General features: G+C 38.5%; 1 protein-coding gene across 1 annotated transcript; it reads left to right on the plus strand.

Moving 5' to 3' along the window:
* The first annotated feature begins 224 nt into the window (after positions 1-224).
* On the plus strand, positions 225-18200 carry LOC132844838 (centrosomal protein of 95 kDa-like). The gene is made up of 21 exons (XM_060868669.1): positions 225-819; positions 2134-2262; positions 3190-3297; positions 4145-4261; positions 5771-5849; positions 6457-6575; positions 7146-7363; positions 8845-8899; positions 9099-9163; positions 9738-9931; positions 10019-10136; positions 10284-10398; positions 10500-10678; positions 11670-11762; positions 11966-12119; positions 12605-12771; positions 13383-13457; positions 13606-13758; positions 14214-14360; positions 15200-15271; positions 16429-18200. Exons 1-21 carry the CDS (start codon positions 801-803, stop codon positions 16603-16605), a joined length of 2553 nt encoding a protein of 850 aa, XP_060724652.1. The 5' UTR covers positions 225-800; the 3' UTR covers positions 16606-18200.

Raw genomic sequence — 18200 nt, forward strand, 5'->3', positions numbered from 1 at the left:
GCTGTATCAATCCGCCCAGCACGGAACTACTTTTAACCCTCATTTAGCCACTGAAAACGTTCCTCCTTGTCACGTAAGTTGCGTGTGATAAATACTAATGCATTGGGGTGTTGTTTATATTATTAGGTTTGTATTAAAACAAGTATAGAAGACCGGAAAATGATTTGTCTTCTTTTAAAACGCCCTCTGAATGTGTATCCAGGGAACTATTTACTGAACAGGAAAGTCACGTGGAAGGAAGGGAGGAAGGAGTCGGGCGACGTCAACAGACGCCTTAAGCCACAAATAACGTCATTACGGAAACGTCAGATCGAGTTGTTTTAGCACTTCCGTATTTTTCTTGTTTTACACATTTGGGATGTAGTGTCCTATTAAAAACAATAGCTGACAGTAAAACTACTGATTTTTAGACGTCGGATGTATTTTATGCTGAAAAACGTCATTAAAACATTTTAGCCAATCAGAATGCAGTGGCGTTTTAAACGTCCTTTAACCGTTCAACATAGGCGGTTGTTTTCCGTTCGGTTTCTGCGGCACGCTCAATCCCCGCCCCTTTATGCCAGGCGCGCTGTGATTGGTCCATGCACCGTGCACTCGTGAGCATTTTGTTTGAGTGTCTTACACTTCGGTAGCGGCGGTAGTTAGCAGACGCTTTTGTTACCCGTTTGATTTTATTTTAGCTTTTATAAATTAAAAATGTCTATTTTAAGTCTTTGACATCTTTTTACATACAGCGGAATCCTTTAATTCCTTGGAAAACACGCTCAATTCTTCTGCCGACCAAGAACGAGCTGAATCAGATGGGAACCGAGGAGAGAGGTGAGTCGCCAACGGTTAAATCCCAAATGTCGACCTATCGGATACATCACTGGCGCCTATTGTAGGATTAGCCGTTAATTCAAACACTATTTAGGGTCCCTGTGTAGTGACCAGTGAGCCGTTTGGAACTGGACCGTTAAAATGTCCGTTAAAACAGCCGACGCTACCAAGTTAGTAACGCAAGCTTAAGAAGTTAGCTACAGGCTAATAAGGGAAGTAAATATCAGCGTTTCGAAACTGTTTCCTTACTTCTCATTAGTTCTTTGGAACAGTCCATTTGTTAACGAAACGAGCTCTAAAATAATCCCTTTTAAATTCGGAATCTTGGTAAGACAACGTTAGTTTACACACTAACATTAGACACAAGCGTTATGCTAACACTAATAAGATTATTACTGAATAAGATTTTTCACTACGTCAAAGTGAATTGTCTAATTGACTGCTAATGGGTTTAATTTGTACAAGTCACTTTATATGTACCTCATGGTTCACGTCATGTTATAATAAGTATAATAACTTAAAACCAGCCCTTGTAATATTACCTGTTATCAGTCTACCACTTTAAAGACCCCAGAAGCGATATGCGGGGCCCAAGCACTAAGCGCTGTATTCTAAGGGAAATATGTTACTGTGGTGCATAACCTCTCATTTTATTTGTACGTTGGTATTAATTTAAGATTTCTTGCTATTATTCTGATTTTTTCTTAATCGAGACCTATTTTTTTTATGTGAATGTGGTTGTTTACGTCTAATTTGTCATAAAGGAAGTTCCAACGATGTAAACATGACAGTTGAACTGATATCAACTTGTAACAGCATTTCACAGGCTGCACAAGCTTAGCAGCAGCGTTATTGTTTGCTGTGCATTACATAATTAACCCAATAGTTAACAAGAACACTTCAGACTGCACTTTCCTAAAGGCTTTCCCATGGTGCGAACATTTGATTGATACATAATGTCTCACACTGGAGACTCTGTCCATAAATGTTAAAGAAATCTATTTACAGAATGCGTCAGTTGTACAAAGTTATAAATTTTTTACTGAACGTTCCACAGATATTACATGTTTGGACAAAGCAGTATTTAATAACAGTAGCCAACAATTGTTCTTATGTATGTAAATATAGTAAAACTCCTGCCCATGAATAAACAAACAGAACACCCATTTCTGTATGGTGATTGATCTAGGAATAGAGATTGAAAATCAAAATGTTTCATTAAAATATATGTAGTAGAAACAAAACAGATTTTTTTCCTCCATATTGGTTATATTTGATTATATTTACCTTTTTCTCTTATGAACTTTTCCACAGATTGGGTGGATGTGGCCAATGATCTCATCTGCAAGTGTCACATTAACCTGAGGATACAGAGGCTCACAGAGTGCGATGCTAGTGTATTTGTGGCCTTATATGAAGCTATCTTGGGAGAAAAAGTACCAGGTAATATATTTTAATAATGACGTTATCTTAATTTCTGTGTTTTATGGAGGGCCATGGCTCTATGCCAAAAAAAAATTTCTACAGGGTTTCGAAAAGCTGCTTTGACTGTTCCAGCTAGGGCTTTCTGAGTCTGGACTTTTATCGTATAAAAGATTAATTTTTGTTTTGCTGCTTATTTTATGTCCTCTAGAGAAGCCTTCAAAACCTACTTGCAATTTTAATCTTTTTCTTGTCAAGATCTAATATTTTTTGTGGGAAAATGGTTTGCTATTGCATAATTCTTTTTACGTTTTAATGTTTATATAAATGTATATGTTTAAATATTTATTAAAATTCTATTACGTTTTCTAATTGCTAGGCACTTCCTGGTGGCATTTTTTTTTTGCCCATGGCTGAATTTTAGATGGTGTTTTATTGGGTTTTTAATGCATTATCTATGCTCTTGTACACCATTATTTTGAAAATGGATCTCAGGTCATCTAAGGCTGCTATCACACATTTCAGCCTTTAGTCAGTTATAATCGAACCCTGGTGCATTTTAATTCTCTGTGGGAGGACAAGCAAATCCAGCATCTGATCAAGAGAGACTGACTGCATTGAGAAAGCGATCTTTCCCGCTGCAGGAAGTTGTGTGATTTGTACTATTAGATAGTACTGTGATGATAGTATAGGACCTTCATGATAAATTATGCCATGTTTTTTGTGATTTTTGTTTTTTTAAAAAGTAACTGGAAACAGATGATGTGATGCAATGCTTTTTAAAATTAGAAAACGTTAACATTTATGCAGTGTTATCTTGAATGTCTTTATTTAATTTTTATTGTTAAATCTTTTACTTAAAACTGAATTTTAGAAAATTTAGTTTTCTACTTTTTTCCTTTCTTTTTCTTTCTTTTTATTCTTTTTTTTCTCTTTTTATTCTTTCAGATTACATTGTTGTGCCCAAGAGCCAAGAGGATGACATCCACAACCTACAATCTGTGATTGATTCGCTGGCCTTGGATTATCTCCAGATCAGCTTATCTCATATCACAGGTACAGATTTTTATTATTGTCATGTTTGTGTCTCAGTCTCTTCACACTAGGGGTGTAACAAAACAGTTCAGTCATGAGTTGATGCAGAATACTGGCTTTGTGCTTTGATTCAATCTGATTCTAAGAAAATGTTAAACAAAATATTAATGTGGAAAAGGTCTGGCTGCAAAGACTTTTAAACAAAAATGTACTGTTCTAAATTTTCAACCTTTTTCATAAATCAATATTATATATTCGGGGAGTTATAATGGCTGATGTTATGATAAGTAATGATGTCATTTTAACCAGAGCTACAAAGTCAGCTAAAACGCCATCATTGCTGTTCTGGTATAGTTTGAAAGTTTCTGCAGAGTCTATGATGGTAACGTGGTTATGTAACCATACAATTAGATGATTCCCAATAATGTTGTAGACTTGCATGCTTACTATATATTTTATAGCTATGGGTTGTACAGGTTGGGATCTCTGGTTTCCCCACATTTATACAATGCACACTATTTGCACCACAGTGCATTTTGCTCCGTAATATTTTCACATTTGTGTCTCAGTCTGTTAACACATTTCAGTATAGTTGCATGGAGCCTTCCTGTAGCTGTTCATGATTTGGATGGATAGTCAGGTGAAACAGGGCCTGTGTTTGCCAGGGGGCTCAGCGTGTTCTACTGTGTATGCACTCAATAGAGCCTCTTGTTTGAAAGGGAACATTGCTGCTTTTGTAAAGAGCCAGTTTCTGAGCCTGTGTTGTTGTTTTTTGTCAGGCCAAGCTACAGTTGGTTGCTGTGTGTGTGTTTTGCGTGTTTTGTTTCCTTGTCATCTCCACTGGTACAATCCCTGCCTCTCTCTGTAGGTGAGAACATTGTAAAGGGGGATAAGGATTCCATCCGTAACCTTTTGGAGATCTTTGACGGGCTGCTGGAGTATCTCACAGAACAGCTCAGTGAGGATGAAGAACTTCCAAATGGAGGTGAATACTTTTCTTTCTCTTGTGTGATTGTTTTCCATCCTGAATGAGCACATTCAGATTAAGAGTGTGTGAGATTGATCTGTGGTGTCTTTCGTCCTGCTGATCCAGTCTGTATTTCATTCATAAACACACCATCATGCACGGACTGGATATAACGGAAGCAGCTCAAGCAGGGATTACCAGCAGCTGGTTGGGTATTAAATGATCTTTGAATGCTGCTTGTCAGGTCATTTCTGACCCTGCTGTGATCCAGTTTTGCTCTCCCTAATGGACCTGGCTCTGCTCATTACCTTGATTGATGAATATTTGGGTATATTTGTATTCAGAGTACAAGTATGAGTGTAATATTTTCCAGGAATGCTGGGTTTTCCCCCTCTTCCTTCCCCCACATTTTTTTTAACATGTCAAGTGATTCTGACTGACTTTTCTTTTTATAGAGATTAATTAGTATCCTAATTTCCCAGAACCCTTGAGCTGAAAATCAAATTTACACAATCTTGCACTTTTCCTACTTATCCTGACACCCCAAATGTAGTTAATCAGCCACAACACATTTCTCTCTCAGAATAATTGAGCTGAAAATTAAATTTTTACAGCTTATCACCCCAAGGTAGTTGATAAGAAAAGGCATGTTTGGCATCTTAATGTTGGATTCTTTAGATTTGCGCTGGAACTAAGTGTAAATCTGTATTATATCTTCAATTATTGTTCTGAACCCCAGCTTTTCAACGATGGAGTTGTGGAAGTTGTTTATTTGGATGATATGAGTAGTAACTCTAGAGTAGTAGTCATTATAGAGTAGTAGTAACTATAGTTTTATTCAATTAATTGATTAAGAAATATTTAAAAGCTAGTGTATATAAAGGTTAATGTATTAATTTATGGAAGGAAAGCATAAGTGACATCTTTCACATGTGCACCATTTATTTTTATTATTTAAATATAAATGGTGCACATGTGAAAGATAAGGCATAAAATCACATTGTTGTACATTTGTAGTATCTCTGTGAATGTCGCTGAGGGTAATAATATGATGTAGAGTGGTGTGAATCAAAACATGGATCAATTCATTTAGTCTTGTATAAAAGATGCCTGTTTAAGTCAACAATTCCAGTTCAATCTATATTCTGAGGTATTAGTTACAGCTTCACTTCTGTTTTAAAGCACTGGACACTGGATGCCCCTTCCAATGTAGTTTTCCAGAAGAAATACACCAGATCAACAATTACCCACACACCAAAGTCATAGACAACTTCTGACTAATCAGAACAGCCCATTTAGCAGCACTGTGGTGATGTTTAGTCAGCATACAATAGAAGAATATGCGATCCATAATACGATGACTGGCATTTATAAAATATTTGTTTTGGCTATCGCAGCGTAATAGCCACTGCTACATAGCGATGCCATTATGGACACAAAAGAGTCCTGAGTTATACCGTGTTGTCCTAATTCAGTTTACACCTGACGGGTCCTTGTGTGCTTTGTCGTTGTTTTTAATCCCCACAGAACCCAATGGTACGGTCCACCCTGCAGAAGCACAGGAGCAGGATAAAGAGGAGAAGATGTCACAAATCTCAAGCACACAGTGAGGCCTTCACACTACACAGCAAAAAGCACACAGAATAAACAATCTCGTAGCATATGAATGTTATTAATAGCATCATGACTTTTTCCCCCCCAAACCAGGCTGCTTTATTTGCAATGACAGCACAAACCTGTTTTAAAATCCTGTTTATGTGACGACCTTTAGGATGAGTCAAACAGTATGAGGAAGCAGAAAAGAGTTTATGTTTACATTTCATAGTTTGATTTTCAGTTCCTGGCTAAGAAAGTGCCAGAGTGAAGATGATTTGTGACCAGTTTTATAGCACTTAGTTATTTGAATATGCTAACAGTTTACATCATGGGATGTCATATATACTTTTTATATACTGTAAATAAAGGAACGTTCTATAGAAATTCTTCATATGAAACAGATTTTAGTTAATAATGTAAAGCGAAACTTGAGAAGCTGTCATTCACAATTTGTGAAATATTTTTGTTGAAGTCAGACTTAACAAGCTATAGTGAATGCAGTTGAACAGGTCCTGGTGGAGATGTGTTGTTTTACTCCATTAGTCATAATACACCACCTGGAGTAGTAGCATAAAGCACATAAATGATGATTCATTTCTTCATCATCTTTGTTTCAGTTCTGCTGCCCGGTCCAGTAAATATTCCCTTCATTCCTGGAATGGGGACGAATCTGAGTCAACCGCCGAGCTGATCCGGTTAGGCGATTCAGCCCGTACGTTCACCACAAAGCAAGAAGGTGCACATGATTTCTTCTCAAGACAGTACCGATCCATCTATCTGCCCTTTCTGCTTTATGCTGAATACTGGGAAAGAATAGGATTTCAGGTCTTAGTAGCCAGAATATAGTGTCAGTGAGAAATCACTATTTTTGTTAAAGTAGAAAATCCAATATTCATGCTTGACAAGCTTTTTACACTTTTTTTGTCAGGCATCTGAACAGTAGCAGACAGCAAGTGTGAACTCCCTAGTTTCCATACTATAGGTATATATTTTAGCAATCCAGCAAAAATTAGACCCTATTGAACTGAAATCGGAGACATCACAGTTTCTGCAACATTAGTTTTAATCGTGGCATTGTAGTGGATTACTAAAGGTTTACAGAGAATCAGTATCAATTTTTTCTTAAGGATTTAACTAATGCATTTATTGACTCAAGCTCCGTTTTTGTATTTTTTTTTCTCTCATAATAAATTTAACTTTATTCTTTAGACTTTATATTGTCCTGTTCTTAAAAACTGAAATTTGTTCTAAAATCTGTCCTTGAAACACTAGGATGCTTAACACCTTTTTTCCCTCACGTTGATAGTACACTCAAAACCCCTGCTCTCAGTCATTTCTACTGAGAAAGCTGCCAGTGACCTTGAGCCACCCACAGCTCAGCCCTCTCAGCAACACGAGCCGGTCCACTCAGCCATTCCTCTACAGCCTCCCAAACAGATCACTCCACATCGGGCAGGGAGACCCCCATCATCACCACCTGCCACAGAGGATAATGAGGGACATGCTGAGGAGACAAACAAACAGGTAAGACATCAGTCAGGTCTTTTTAAAGGTCTTTTTTTGATTGACCGATTGATTTATTTTTAACTGCAAATTAAAAAGATCAGCTATTGATCTGTTACATTATTTATTTAAAAATGAAAGAAAAAAATTATTTATGTTTATTTAATAAACCCATAAACTATTTTTGTAAACATTTTATAATAGTACAATTATAAATAGTACAAGGTGTTGTGTTTTTTTTTTTTTTTTGTTTTTTTTTTGCATGATGCTTTTATTTGATTTTTTGTCATGTTTAACTCGCTTTGTGTTAAAGTTTTGTTTATTTCAAAAAGAATTTTATAATCACTAATAAAATGTATTTATATAATATTATTTTTTAGGCTAGCATAACATCATATAACCAAAGAAGGTACAGACATCATATAAATTGTGCAATGTACATTTTTTTTTGTATGTGGCTTGTAGAGGAATTTTTTTTCCAGAAATTTCTTTCCTTTTGTCAATTTCAGTGTCTTAATTTCTACTTGTTCCATTGTTTACACACTCAATCACACAGCAGATATGTCATGCCTCAGGTACCAGGACTGCTGATGATTAGCATCACACCTCATCATCACCACAGAAACTCCCAAACACACCCCAGGAAATCTGCACAAATGACTATATCTGTCTCAGCTGTGTAGATCTGTGTAATGTTAAAACATGCCTCAACAAAGCAACCCTCTTGTTCAGCTCGGCACTTTTTCAAGTACCTACAGTCACACTTTCCTTGCTGAAAGAAAGCCCATAGAAAGGGATTCCTGCACTGAAAGGGAACACCATGCCTATTGAAACATCTCAATGAGGTCACTTCTGTTGTTAAGTGGTTCAAAGGGACGGTGGATTGCATCATAGTTTCACTCAGCAGTGAACACAGAGCTGCTGTCGTGCATCTGAGAGATGAGAAACACCCATGTCTGAGTCGAGTGTGTGGATAAGCAAATTAGGAGCACATAGTGGGATGCAAACATTTAGGCAGGAAAGGAAATTAATGTCTGGTGTTTACCTTGTGTCCTGTCTGTCACCATGCAAGCAAAACGAGTTATTGATGTGTTTTCTGATGACCTGGGTGATACGGAATGCACTTTGACTTGAGGATGCTATTTATATGCAGTCACTGTGTCACTTTACTTTAGTCTAGTCATAGTTATATCTATATTAATTTACATGTGTTAGTTTGAAACATTCATTGCTGTCAACACAGTTTCTGTCTGTACATGGACTGACTTAACTTGCCCCTAAATGACCATGTTTGTGTGTAATGGACTGGGGTCTCACACCCAATGAACCACCACAACCATTACTAAGTTAAAAGAGGGATGAATTAATTAATTTGAAAGATGTTTAAGGTAGAATTCAGTCCAGTCACAGTCTCCCATTTGCTAAAATACCCTCTGCTGATAACAGCTTTGGATTTTAAGTCAGTGCTATTAATTTGACATTTTACTCTCTCTTTTTTACAGAATGGGCATTCACCTAAGAGTAAAGGCATTCAGACGAACGGGATCCACACTTCTGGTATACATCAGCTACATATCACCACTGTGTCCATGTCTGACTTTAACACTGATCTTATTACTCCATTTAGTATGTGTACTGAGCTTTTACCATAGATTTTTCATGAGCTATTAGTGTGCGTGTGTGTTTGAATTTCACTCACATAGACGTCATTCTTAGGTCGCAGTGATGATGAGTAACAATTTGTTGTCTTTATCAGAAAGCGAGCAGTCTGTTAGGAGTCTGAAAGAAACACAGCCTGAGGCTTCCAAAGCACAAGTGGAGGTGAGATAAAGATGTTTTAACATCTTTGCCTAAGGCATTTTACTTCAAGAAAAATCAGGAAAATACTGTTTTTTGTTGTTTTTTTTTTATATATATATCACATCAGGAAAGGGAAATGCATTATAATTTTTTATGATTGACATCTTAATATGCACTTGTTGTTTTTTGTTCATTTTGATGCACTAAAATTGTTATTGGTATGAAAAAAAGTGCTCCTTTGCCTTCTTGCTTTGGTGATATAAGTGCAAAACTATGAGAAAAGTGAAACCTAGCCCTGCTTTTCCATTTAAGGAAGTTTTCAGAGTACAAGGAAATGAAATATAGCCAATTTACTGAGGGGAGAAAGTCATGGGACCTAATAGGGACATTTTTTATTTTTTTTTTTTAAACTTTGCATCAATTTTATCTAGCGAGCCTTAGTCTTGTGACCCAACAGCAAACAAAAAGGCATCACTGTGGTCTGATTAATATGTAGCAGACTCTCTGTTTCTTGCTGTTGCTTGGAGCACACATCTGACATGCTAGGGTTAAAACGTAAAAATTTGATGTACAACTGGCCAACTCTTCGTTTCAGAGTGGTAGTCAGGGAGCACGGCGTGTCCTGTTCCAAACTCAGCCTGAAGTGCTGCTCCTGTCCCTCCCACATGAACACAACCAGAAAGAGGACATGCACACACACGGCCAAGCTGAAGAGGTGCAGAGTGATGATGAGCGACGCCACAGCTCCGGCTCGTCGTCTGGTAGACGGAGGAACTACAGGAGCAGGAGGTGGGGAGCTGAGTGAAGAGCGCATGCACTAAATTGATGAGTGAGTTGAGAGCTAATGAGCTTCATTTGTCACCCTCTCCGCTTCAGGTTGGAGGAGGAGAGCGAGGACCTGCTATCCAGTCGCAGTCAAAATAACAGACGGGCCGAGCAGGAGCTGCACGAGATGTCAGAGAAACTCGCCCGCCGCCTCGAGGAGCTCGATCTAGTAAGTGTCCTCAGGGCTTAAGCAGCGGTTACAATAAACTTTCACGATAAACCTTTTTGTGTTTTTCTTTTTTCTGTTATGGAGCACAAGATATCAGTGATTATGTGAAGAATGATCCATAAAGAATGATCCTTTTTGTGAAACCAGATGCTGAAAAGGGCTCTTGGGGAAACGGCAGATGAGTCAAAGCCTGCTGATGAGGACAAACGTTCCCACCACAGTGACAGTGTCATGGAGTGCAGGCGTCTCCCCAGGCCCACAGGTACGTCTTGCACTTTGTTCTGCTCTAGCTTTCATCCATTTGTTCATCAACCAGTATTCCCAATTGATTGTGATGTGATGCTTTGGTACTTGCTTACACAGATAAGGCCCGCACGGACAGACTTCCTCACACACGCTCTCTTTCCCCTTCTCCTCCTCCTGTACGTCATTCAAGTCAGAGCATGCTAGAGGGCGCTCTGCTTACACACGCGCGGCAACACACAGCCCGGAGGAGGCATGAAGAGCTTCGACACATTCAGGGCCAGCGCAGAAAAGGCCAGGTCAGACAGAGCGTAGATAGAGGATCTTAGTGACTACCCGCTGTTGCATTTTCCTGATTTATTTTTCCCCGGCATATATTGCATTCCTGTGTTGAATCGGGTTTGTTTAAGACTGAAATTTCCACACAGTTCCTTTCTTATTCCATATGCATTTAATCAGCCAAGATATGTCTGGGATTTGATGTTAACTTAGTAATGCTACATTCACACTTACAAAAAATGTCTTTCTATAAGTCACCAGATGCTGTACAATAAAGACAGAATCAGTAGGTATTCCTGCTATTGATTGCCATAGTAATAATGTTTATAGCACAGCTAGCATATAAATGGAATTTTATTGCATATAAATGGAACCATGGAATCATTTTGTCGGAAGTTGTTAGCTCTCATTGAAAAGAAATGGTCTCCATCTGCTGTGTCACTGCGACTCGCAGTGTGAATATAACATTAGACATACATCTCTGGTGACATTCTTTGTCTCGGTATTGAACAGTTTCCTATAAGCCATTATTTAACAAAACAAAGGTACAAATTTAACACTGACTGCATTAGCAATTCCACCTATGAGCCTTAACCAAGCTGTGGGATTATGACAAAGTGATAATGACAAGATGGGAATGTTGCACATCTTTTCGTCGAAGCAGGAAAATAACCTAAAAAAGATTTTTTTCGGAACCCACACACTTAATTGTGTCCCATATATGCTACAGTCACATATAAAAAAAATCACATAAGTGCCCTATAAACTAACTTGACTCTTGAGTATGTAGTTACCTTTCTACTACTTTTAAAACTAGTAAATGCTTTGCTAGCAGAAGTTTGGACACTGGTGGGGGAAACTGCATTTAATTAATTAGATTCTTTCATTAAACTGAAGTAACATCTGGTAGCTGTTTGCCACTGAATATGGCCTTACCTCAGCTTGGGCTTTTGAGTGTGCTGCCTTTGTGGTTTACTGTAGCGGCATTGTCTTTCTCATGTTGTCCTCTAGATGGTGGCTGAAGCTTATGAGGCAGAACTGAAGAGCTTGGATGAGCAGCACAAAGTAGATTTGGCCATCGAGAGACTGCGAGCTCAAGAAGCTGTAAGGACCAGGACCATATAATTGATTTTAAATATGATCTTTTAAGTTCTACTATATATATTGAAAAAGTCTAAAACCTCCATAACAGAAAAAATATAAAGGAATAACACCTATATTAGGAAAATAACTATATGTATTTATAACTTGTTTGCATTTTGTAAATATAACATGGAGAGTAATGTTGATGAAACCCTTTCACCTAGGAGCGGGAGTACAGGGAGGCCATACGCAAAGATGTGCCTCGTGCTTTAAAATTTCACCACCACAGATCAAAATCAGCACTCTCAAACAAGAGTCCCTTCTCCAAAGCGGCAGCTCCCATCCGACCACGCGCCCAGACCCGCAAAACAGCCCCATGTAAGCCCTCTGATCCTCCTCTTTGTGTTTTGTCACTTGCAACATTCCTGTGTCATGCAGGATGCTGTATTAAAAAGATTTTCCGCCTACACAGAGTGGTACGACACTCCTGTGCCACTGTTTAACAGATGAATGAGCTGTTTAGAATATGACTGAGACATGAAGTGCATTTCCAGTCTTTCCTTCAGAACCTCCTGGAATTCCTTATAATCAAATAACGCATGCATAAATAATATTCTTCACACTTTCAAGTCCCTTGTGACATGGCATGAACATTAATGCAGAACATCTCAGTGTCTGTTGCCTGGTTGTTGTATTTAAGAAACTGCTAATCCAACATTACCAGTTAACTACAAAAATTTGTAATATTTGATGGAATCTTCTGATTGCTGCTCCTGCCATTTCAGCATTCTTGCTTCTTAAGTTAAATAAACATGCTTAGAGAATGAAATTAAATGTAGGTGTGTGTGTGTGTTTTTGTGTAGTACGGGTGAAGGAGAACGATTTGTTGCCAGCTCTGTTGGACGACTTCCCTCCCCTGCAGTTCTCTCCTCACACTCTGTCCCGCATGTGGAAGCAGCAGCTCCGGCAGGTCGACCAGCTCAGTGCTCAGAACAACCACCACAAACACATACACAAACACATCAACCAGGTGAGAACATGCACTAAAGACATACAAACAAACTCGCCAACAGATCTTGGCGCATTAAACAGCATTTGGATTCGTGGTTGAATACTGAAATCAGAAGATATTGTTGAATTTTCACTAGCAGCTCAGACAGTTCTAATGTTTCACTCTTTAGAATTTCTATAGCGTTCATTCATAAGGACAGAAATATTGTAAATATTGTGATTTTTAACAATCTTTTATGGAAGGAGTCTTCAATTTCAGCACGTTTTCTACCTCAGGACACAGAACATTCCTATTTTTACAACATTTCTGTTTGTTTTATTAACGTCGAGAGAGTTGCTGTAAAAGGAATTGCCGTCTCTCATGGATGTTCTCTCATACATTAAACATAATTATAAATGGTTAAAAACACAATATACAGTACTATTCACTAATAAACTACAACTTGCAAATGGAGCGTTGGCCCAAACTATAATACATTTCTTGACTTGATGTTATTGGAAAACACTCCCTACAACTCTATCTGCATTGCTGATTAGTTTCCTCTAACAGCATGCTTGTATGAGTTGTAGCTAATTCCACATAGTTAATATATTAAATATTATTATAATTTTTTTTTAATATAAATACAGGTAGAGGAAGCCCAGAAGAGACACGATCTGCTAATGGATATCATCCGTAAAGAGCAGGAGCACAATCGTCGCCTGGTAAGTGTGCTCACACACACACACACACACACACACACACACACACACACACACACACACACACACACACACACACACGTACTGCTTTAAAAAGGGAAAGAATGCATGTCTTTTTCCTGCATCTTAACTTGATCGCTGTCTCTCACAGAAGGATTTCAAAGAGAGAATCCAGCAACAGAAATCTGCACAGAATAAGCTGCGGGAGCAAAGGCAACAGGTGGCCCGTGCCCGCAAATACCACAGCGATTACCACGTGCAGCTGCGTGCCCGACTCCTCCGAGCCCGCACACGAGAGGAGAGGGTGAGTCACGCTTCAACTATGTCTCCCCCTGTTCAGCGCTCTTGGTCAGGAGGATATGAGGGACGGAAATCCCCAAGTCAGCACTTCCTTCTGTCTAATTTACACAGTACTGACTCAATAAAGCTGGGCATGCTAATCCACACCTTTAACTCACATTCACCGCTAGCATTGACTGATTATGCTGAAGTCAGGATGAAAATTAAACGTTTCTAATTCTCCAGGAATGGTCTTGTACATTGGCTATGCAAAGCACATTACACAACCAGCAGTGCTGCTGGTGCTCCAAGTATCCATGTACTATTGGCTCCTGTTGGTTTCAGACATGAGCAAGTACCACAACAGAACACAGCTTTTTATTTTTTTGTACAATGGAAGAACAGATCTCTAGGTGCATGTTCTGCTACTTTGGGCAACGGAAGATGGTCTGATATGTGTTTGTGTCTCTCTGTGTGCAGATGTTTCGGCAAGTGTTTGATGAAGGTCTGGAGCTGCAGAAGGCCCATCTGAGGGAACAGCGTACGTGCGCTAAAGAACAGCGCCGGGAGCACGCTCGCAAACACAAAGACGAGATTGAGGCTATGGAGAACTACTACAAGGACCAGGTAAACCTGTTTCTACAGTTCCTTCACATTGGTTGGGTTGGCAACTGACCACTATACTCCTTCCCAGAGTTGTGGCCTAAATGACATACTATACACTATGCCCTTACGTTGTGCTCTGTGTGCTTTTACCATCTAGTGAACGAATTTTAGAAGCATGGAACACTTGGTTTTAAGAAACCGGAAGCATAAGCTGCTTCCCCAGACGATGGCAAATGATATCAAGCGTGCATAGAATACAATGGATTTTTAAATTGTTGAATAAATCACACACTGTGGGCTAAAATTAAAAGACTTCTGTAAGAGGTCTTGTTCACTAGTGTTGTCGGCCATCTTAATGTTTTTTTCTTCTCCAGCATCAGTGCCTCGTAGCCCCGTCCCTCTTCTTTTACGTAAGCAAAGCTGTGAGCTTTAAGTGGATGAAGTGTCCCAACATTCCACACTTTTAATCGGGTTAAATAAATGCATCATCCGGGTATTTGAAGTGCACTTTTTCTTGTAATTTTCAGCAAGAACACACTACTCACTATTTATACAACAAAAGTCTGCCGTTTGGGATACACCTTAAATTTGAGCTTTTTGACAAAACAGTTTAAACCCTCAGTGTTTTAGTATAGATGAGTTGATCAAAAACCACAGAAAAATTAGTCTGTGACAAAGCTGACATTACAATGTACAAAAACACGGAGCTGTTTACATGTGTATTGATTTATTAAGTGTGGGCGTAAAATAGAATAGCGTGTAAATAGAATATGGAAGAAAAAAGAGAGAATTAATTTAAAATAAATAACATTTGCCCTCGTTATCATATTCATTTCTTATTTTTTTTCCTGCTCATTCAGTTTTCCATGCTGGCTGAAAGACTTACCCTGGAGCGCCAGGAGATCCAGGTGCGGAAGAAAGCCCAGGAAAAGGTGTGTTATACGATGCTCTTAATGTCAAACACCCAGAACATGTTAAGCCTTCAAGCTGGAAACATCCAATAAAACAACAATTAGACCTACATGGTAGATCAGCAAAGCATCCTTGAATACCATCTTTTGTTCAGAGACAATCACCTGTCCAAATGTCACGTAGATACATGTAGGGGTGAGTGAGTGTTAAAAAAATGGTCACAATCACAATATACTGCACAGTCCCTGGACAGAATACATTGAAGAGGTCAATCAATCATGTCCTCTAGCTCCAATGTGTTTAAGATTTGTTACTAATTTTTACTAATTATACTAAGATTTGTTGTTAATTTGTATTTGAGGATGCTGAAAAAGCTGATATTCATCTTTACATTTTTTCATTTAACAAACTTTTCTCTAAATACCTCACATGAATGCATTCATACAGAAATACAAAAAGCCTACATTGTAGACACAGAACTCTGGCGTCTGTGTCACCTACAGTTATTGTTCTCCCTCCAGCAGCAGTTGTTATTTCTGCTCCTGCACCTAAGAACATGTACAGCAGATATATCCAGTACTCATGTATCTTACTTTAGTACTTCAGCGGTTCAGATTTTTACACCTTGCACTTGTTAAGACCTGCATCGTTTCCTGCAGCTAGGTTCTACAATACCTCTGTATAATGTCCTAAACAGAGGTGCATATAGACTCTGTTAGTATATCAGATATGTAGCCTGTATGTTAGTCTCTCTCTTTTATTTTGTGATTGTTGCAGCCAAAAATGCTTGAATTTGCAGCTGGGTTTTTTTTTAAGAATTTGTGATCAAATGCAGACATTTTCACCAGAACTTGTGCAACTGCTTGCGAAAAAGCACAGGATTTTTCACTTGTACTACTCCCAGTGAAGACACATGCTGTGTGTAATGACTTTATAGAACGGTTATACTCATGTTTGATGCACAAGAATGATGAATCGGCGAGAGCATCGGCTGAATGTGAATTGTGGTGATGTCACACCAGAGCAAATCTGTAGTAATTTAGAAAATATTCAAGCACCTCCAAATATCAACCTAGGTTACATAAGAACTGTAGCTCAGTCTGGTGCATATTTATTCGTACGAGCCTTTAAAATCATCTCACTGTGCGTTCATCATCATCCTGGTTTCCTCTTTCAGGCTCTGAATAAGATGAAACGGGAGCTGAGGAGCAAGATGGAGCGAGAGATCAGCGATTTGCAGAAGATCATCGTTCAGGACGATGAGGAAGACTACTTCCGCGAGCTGGAGGTGGAGCGGCTGCGCAGGCGTGTGCAGATGGCTTCCTTCCAGTATGGCACGAGCTGCACATACTGACCCCAGGCCAGTGAGCACCATGTTACAGGAGAAACTCTTCATCTATGGAGCAGTCTCCACCTACTCTCACCCTAACACCAGGCAGGAGGCATTAACACATTACCACATGCCATCACTGAGCTGGATTATTGCACAAGGGCTTCTGATGAGCACATTTCTACAAGATGATGAACGTAAAAGCTGCATAGAGGAATCTCGAATTAGGGCAAATGGCAAAAATCAATCACTTTTCCTTAAAGACATTTTGACGATCATATTATGCATCACGATATTTCATTTATAAAAGAAATGGTTTTTATTCATTATTAAATTTAATGTCTATCAAAGTAAATCCTTTAACAAGGAAAAGGAGGACTTTTAAAGACCAAGATGTGGCTTGTTACTGAAGGTAACAGTGATCTCAAAAATATAAAGGCAGATGTTTTGCAATATTTGATGCACAATTTAGGGGATGTGACAATATTTGTGCAATATTTGAGGCACAATTTAGGGAATGTGAGTGTATATATAGAATCTATAAGAATTAGATTTTCCAGTAAGCAACCATTGAGGGTTACAGCTATATAAAATGCCTTAAGTCTAAATGCCTTAGCTTTGTTATTTGGGTTTTTCCCCACACATACTCTCATATGCCGTAAACTGTGATTGTAATTCAAACTGAGCGTTTAAAAAATTTGAGATATTTAAACACTATTCCACTCCTATCCAGATGATCATAAAGGCATGTTGTGCAATAATATGATTTACATGCATGTAAATAATTTCTCTTAACTGTATAGCAAGCTGGTCATCCTCTCCATCATTTACACAAGCAGGTGAAACCTCTGCATGACCTTCACATTCTTCTCAAAATCAAAATGTCTTCAAAACTTTCCAAAAAAAATGTTTTTTCTCTCATTACTTATGACGCACTAAAACGTCTCAAAGTTCCTCGTGCCAATCCTGAGGTTTGTGATTTCCCTAATTATCTACAACACATCCTGACTGTGTTTAGCTCCAATTCAACAGTGTTGAGTTTATTATAATGACGGTTTCTTCTTTTGAGTTTTGTTCCAAAAATTCAAAAAGTTTAGCTGCTATTATTTCTTACCAGAATGTAAAAACAACTGGTTGTATGACACGGAAGCAAGTATATATGCAGGGTTTCTGTACTGTTTGATACAAAACTGTTTTCTGTTGTAAAACTGTAAATCAGACCAGCGTCATGTAGCTTCTGAGGCATATTTATAAAAAAGAAACTTGGAAGTGTTCAAGAAAACACGTTGCATGCGGACACTAAATCATTGGACGTCCTTAAAGAATTGTTCTGTATGACGAGTCCTTCACCTCAAACACACTGAACCCTTTACTTGCTGCTAACACAAAGTCTTCCTCCATCACTAAACTGCTGATGCAAGTCTAAATAAACCTGTTTTTTTTTATTTCCTTTGGTGTTGAAAGTAATGAAGCGATATGTGCACCTTTCCACCCTGACGTGGACCACTGACTATTATGAGGCTGTTATTATTTTTTATTTCTCATTGCTGGATCAGTCTTCCTAAGTGTGTGAAACCTGTTTGTCTTAAGTTAAATATTTATTAAATTGCACAAACTGA

The sequence above is a fragment of the Tachysurus vachellii genome, chromosome 4, assembly GCF_030014155.1.
Source record: "Tachysurus vachellii isolate PV-2020 chromosome 4, HZAU_Pvac_v1, whole genome shotgun sequence".
NCBI classification, from domain to species: Eukaryota; Metazoa; Chordata; class Actinopteri; order Siluriformes; family Bagridae; genus Tachysurus; species Tachysurus vachellii.

Bases quoted from the DNA above. Each gene is read 5' to 3' on its own strand.
- LOC132844838 (XM_060868669.1), top strand. The intron at 4,262-5,770 runs GTGAATACTTTT...TAATCCCCACAG, and splicing joins TGAAGAACTTCCAAATGGAG to AACCCAATGGTACGGTCCAC. The intron at 14,361-15,199 runs GTAAACCTGTTT...CTGCTCATTCAG, and splicing joins AGAACTACTACAAGGACCAG to TTTTCCATGCTGGCTGAAAG.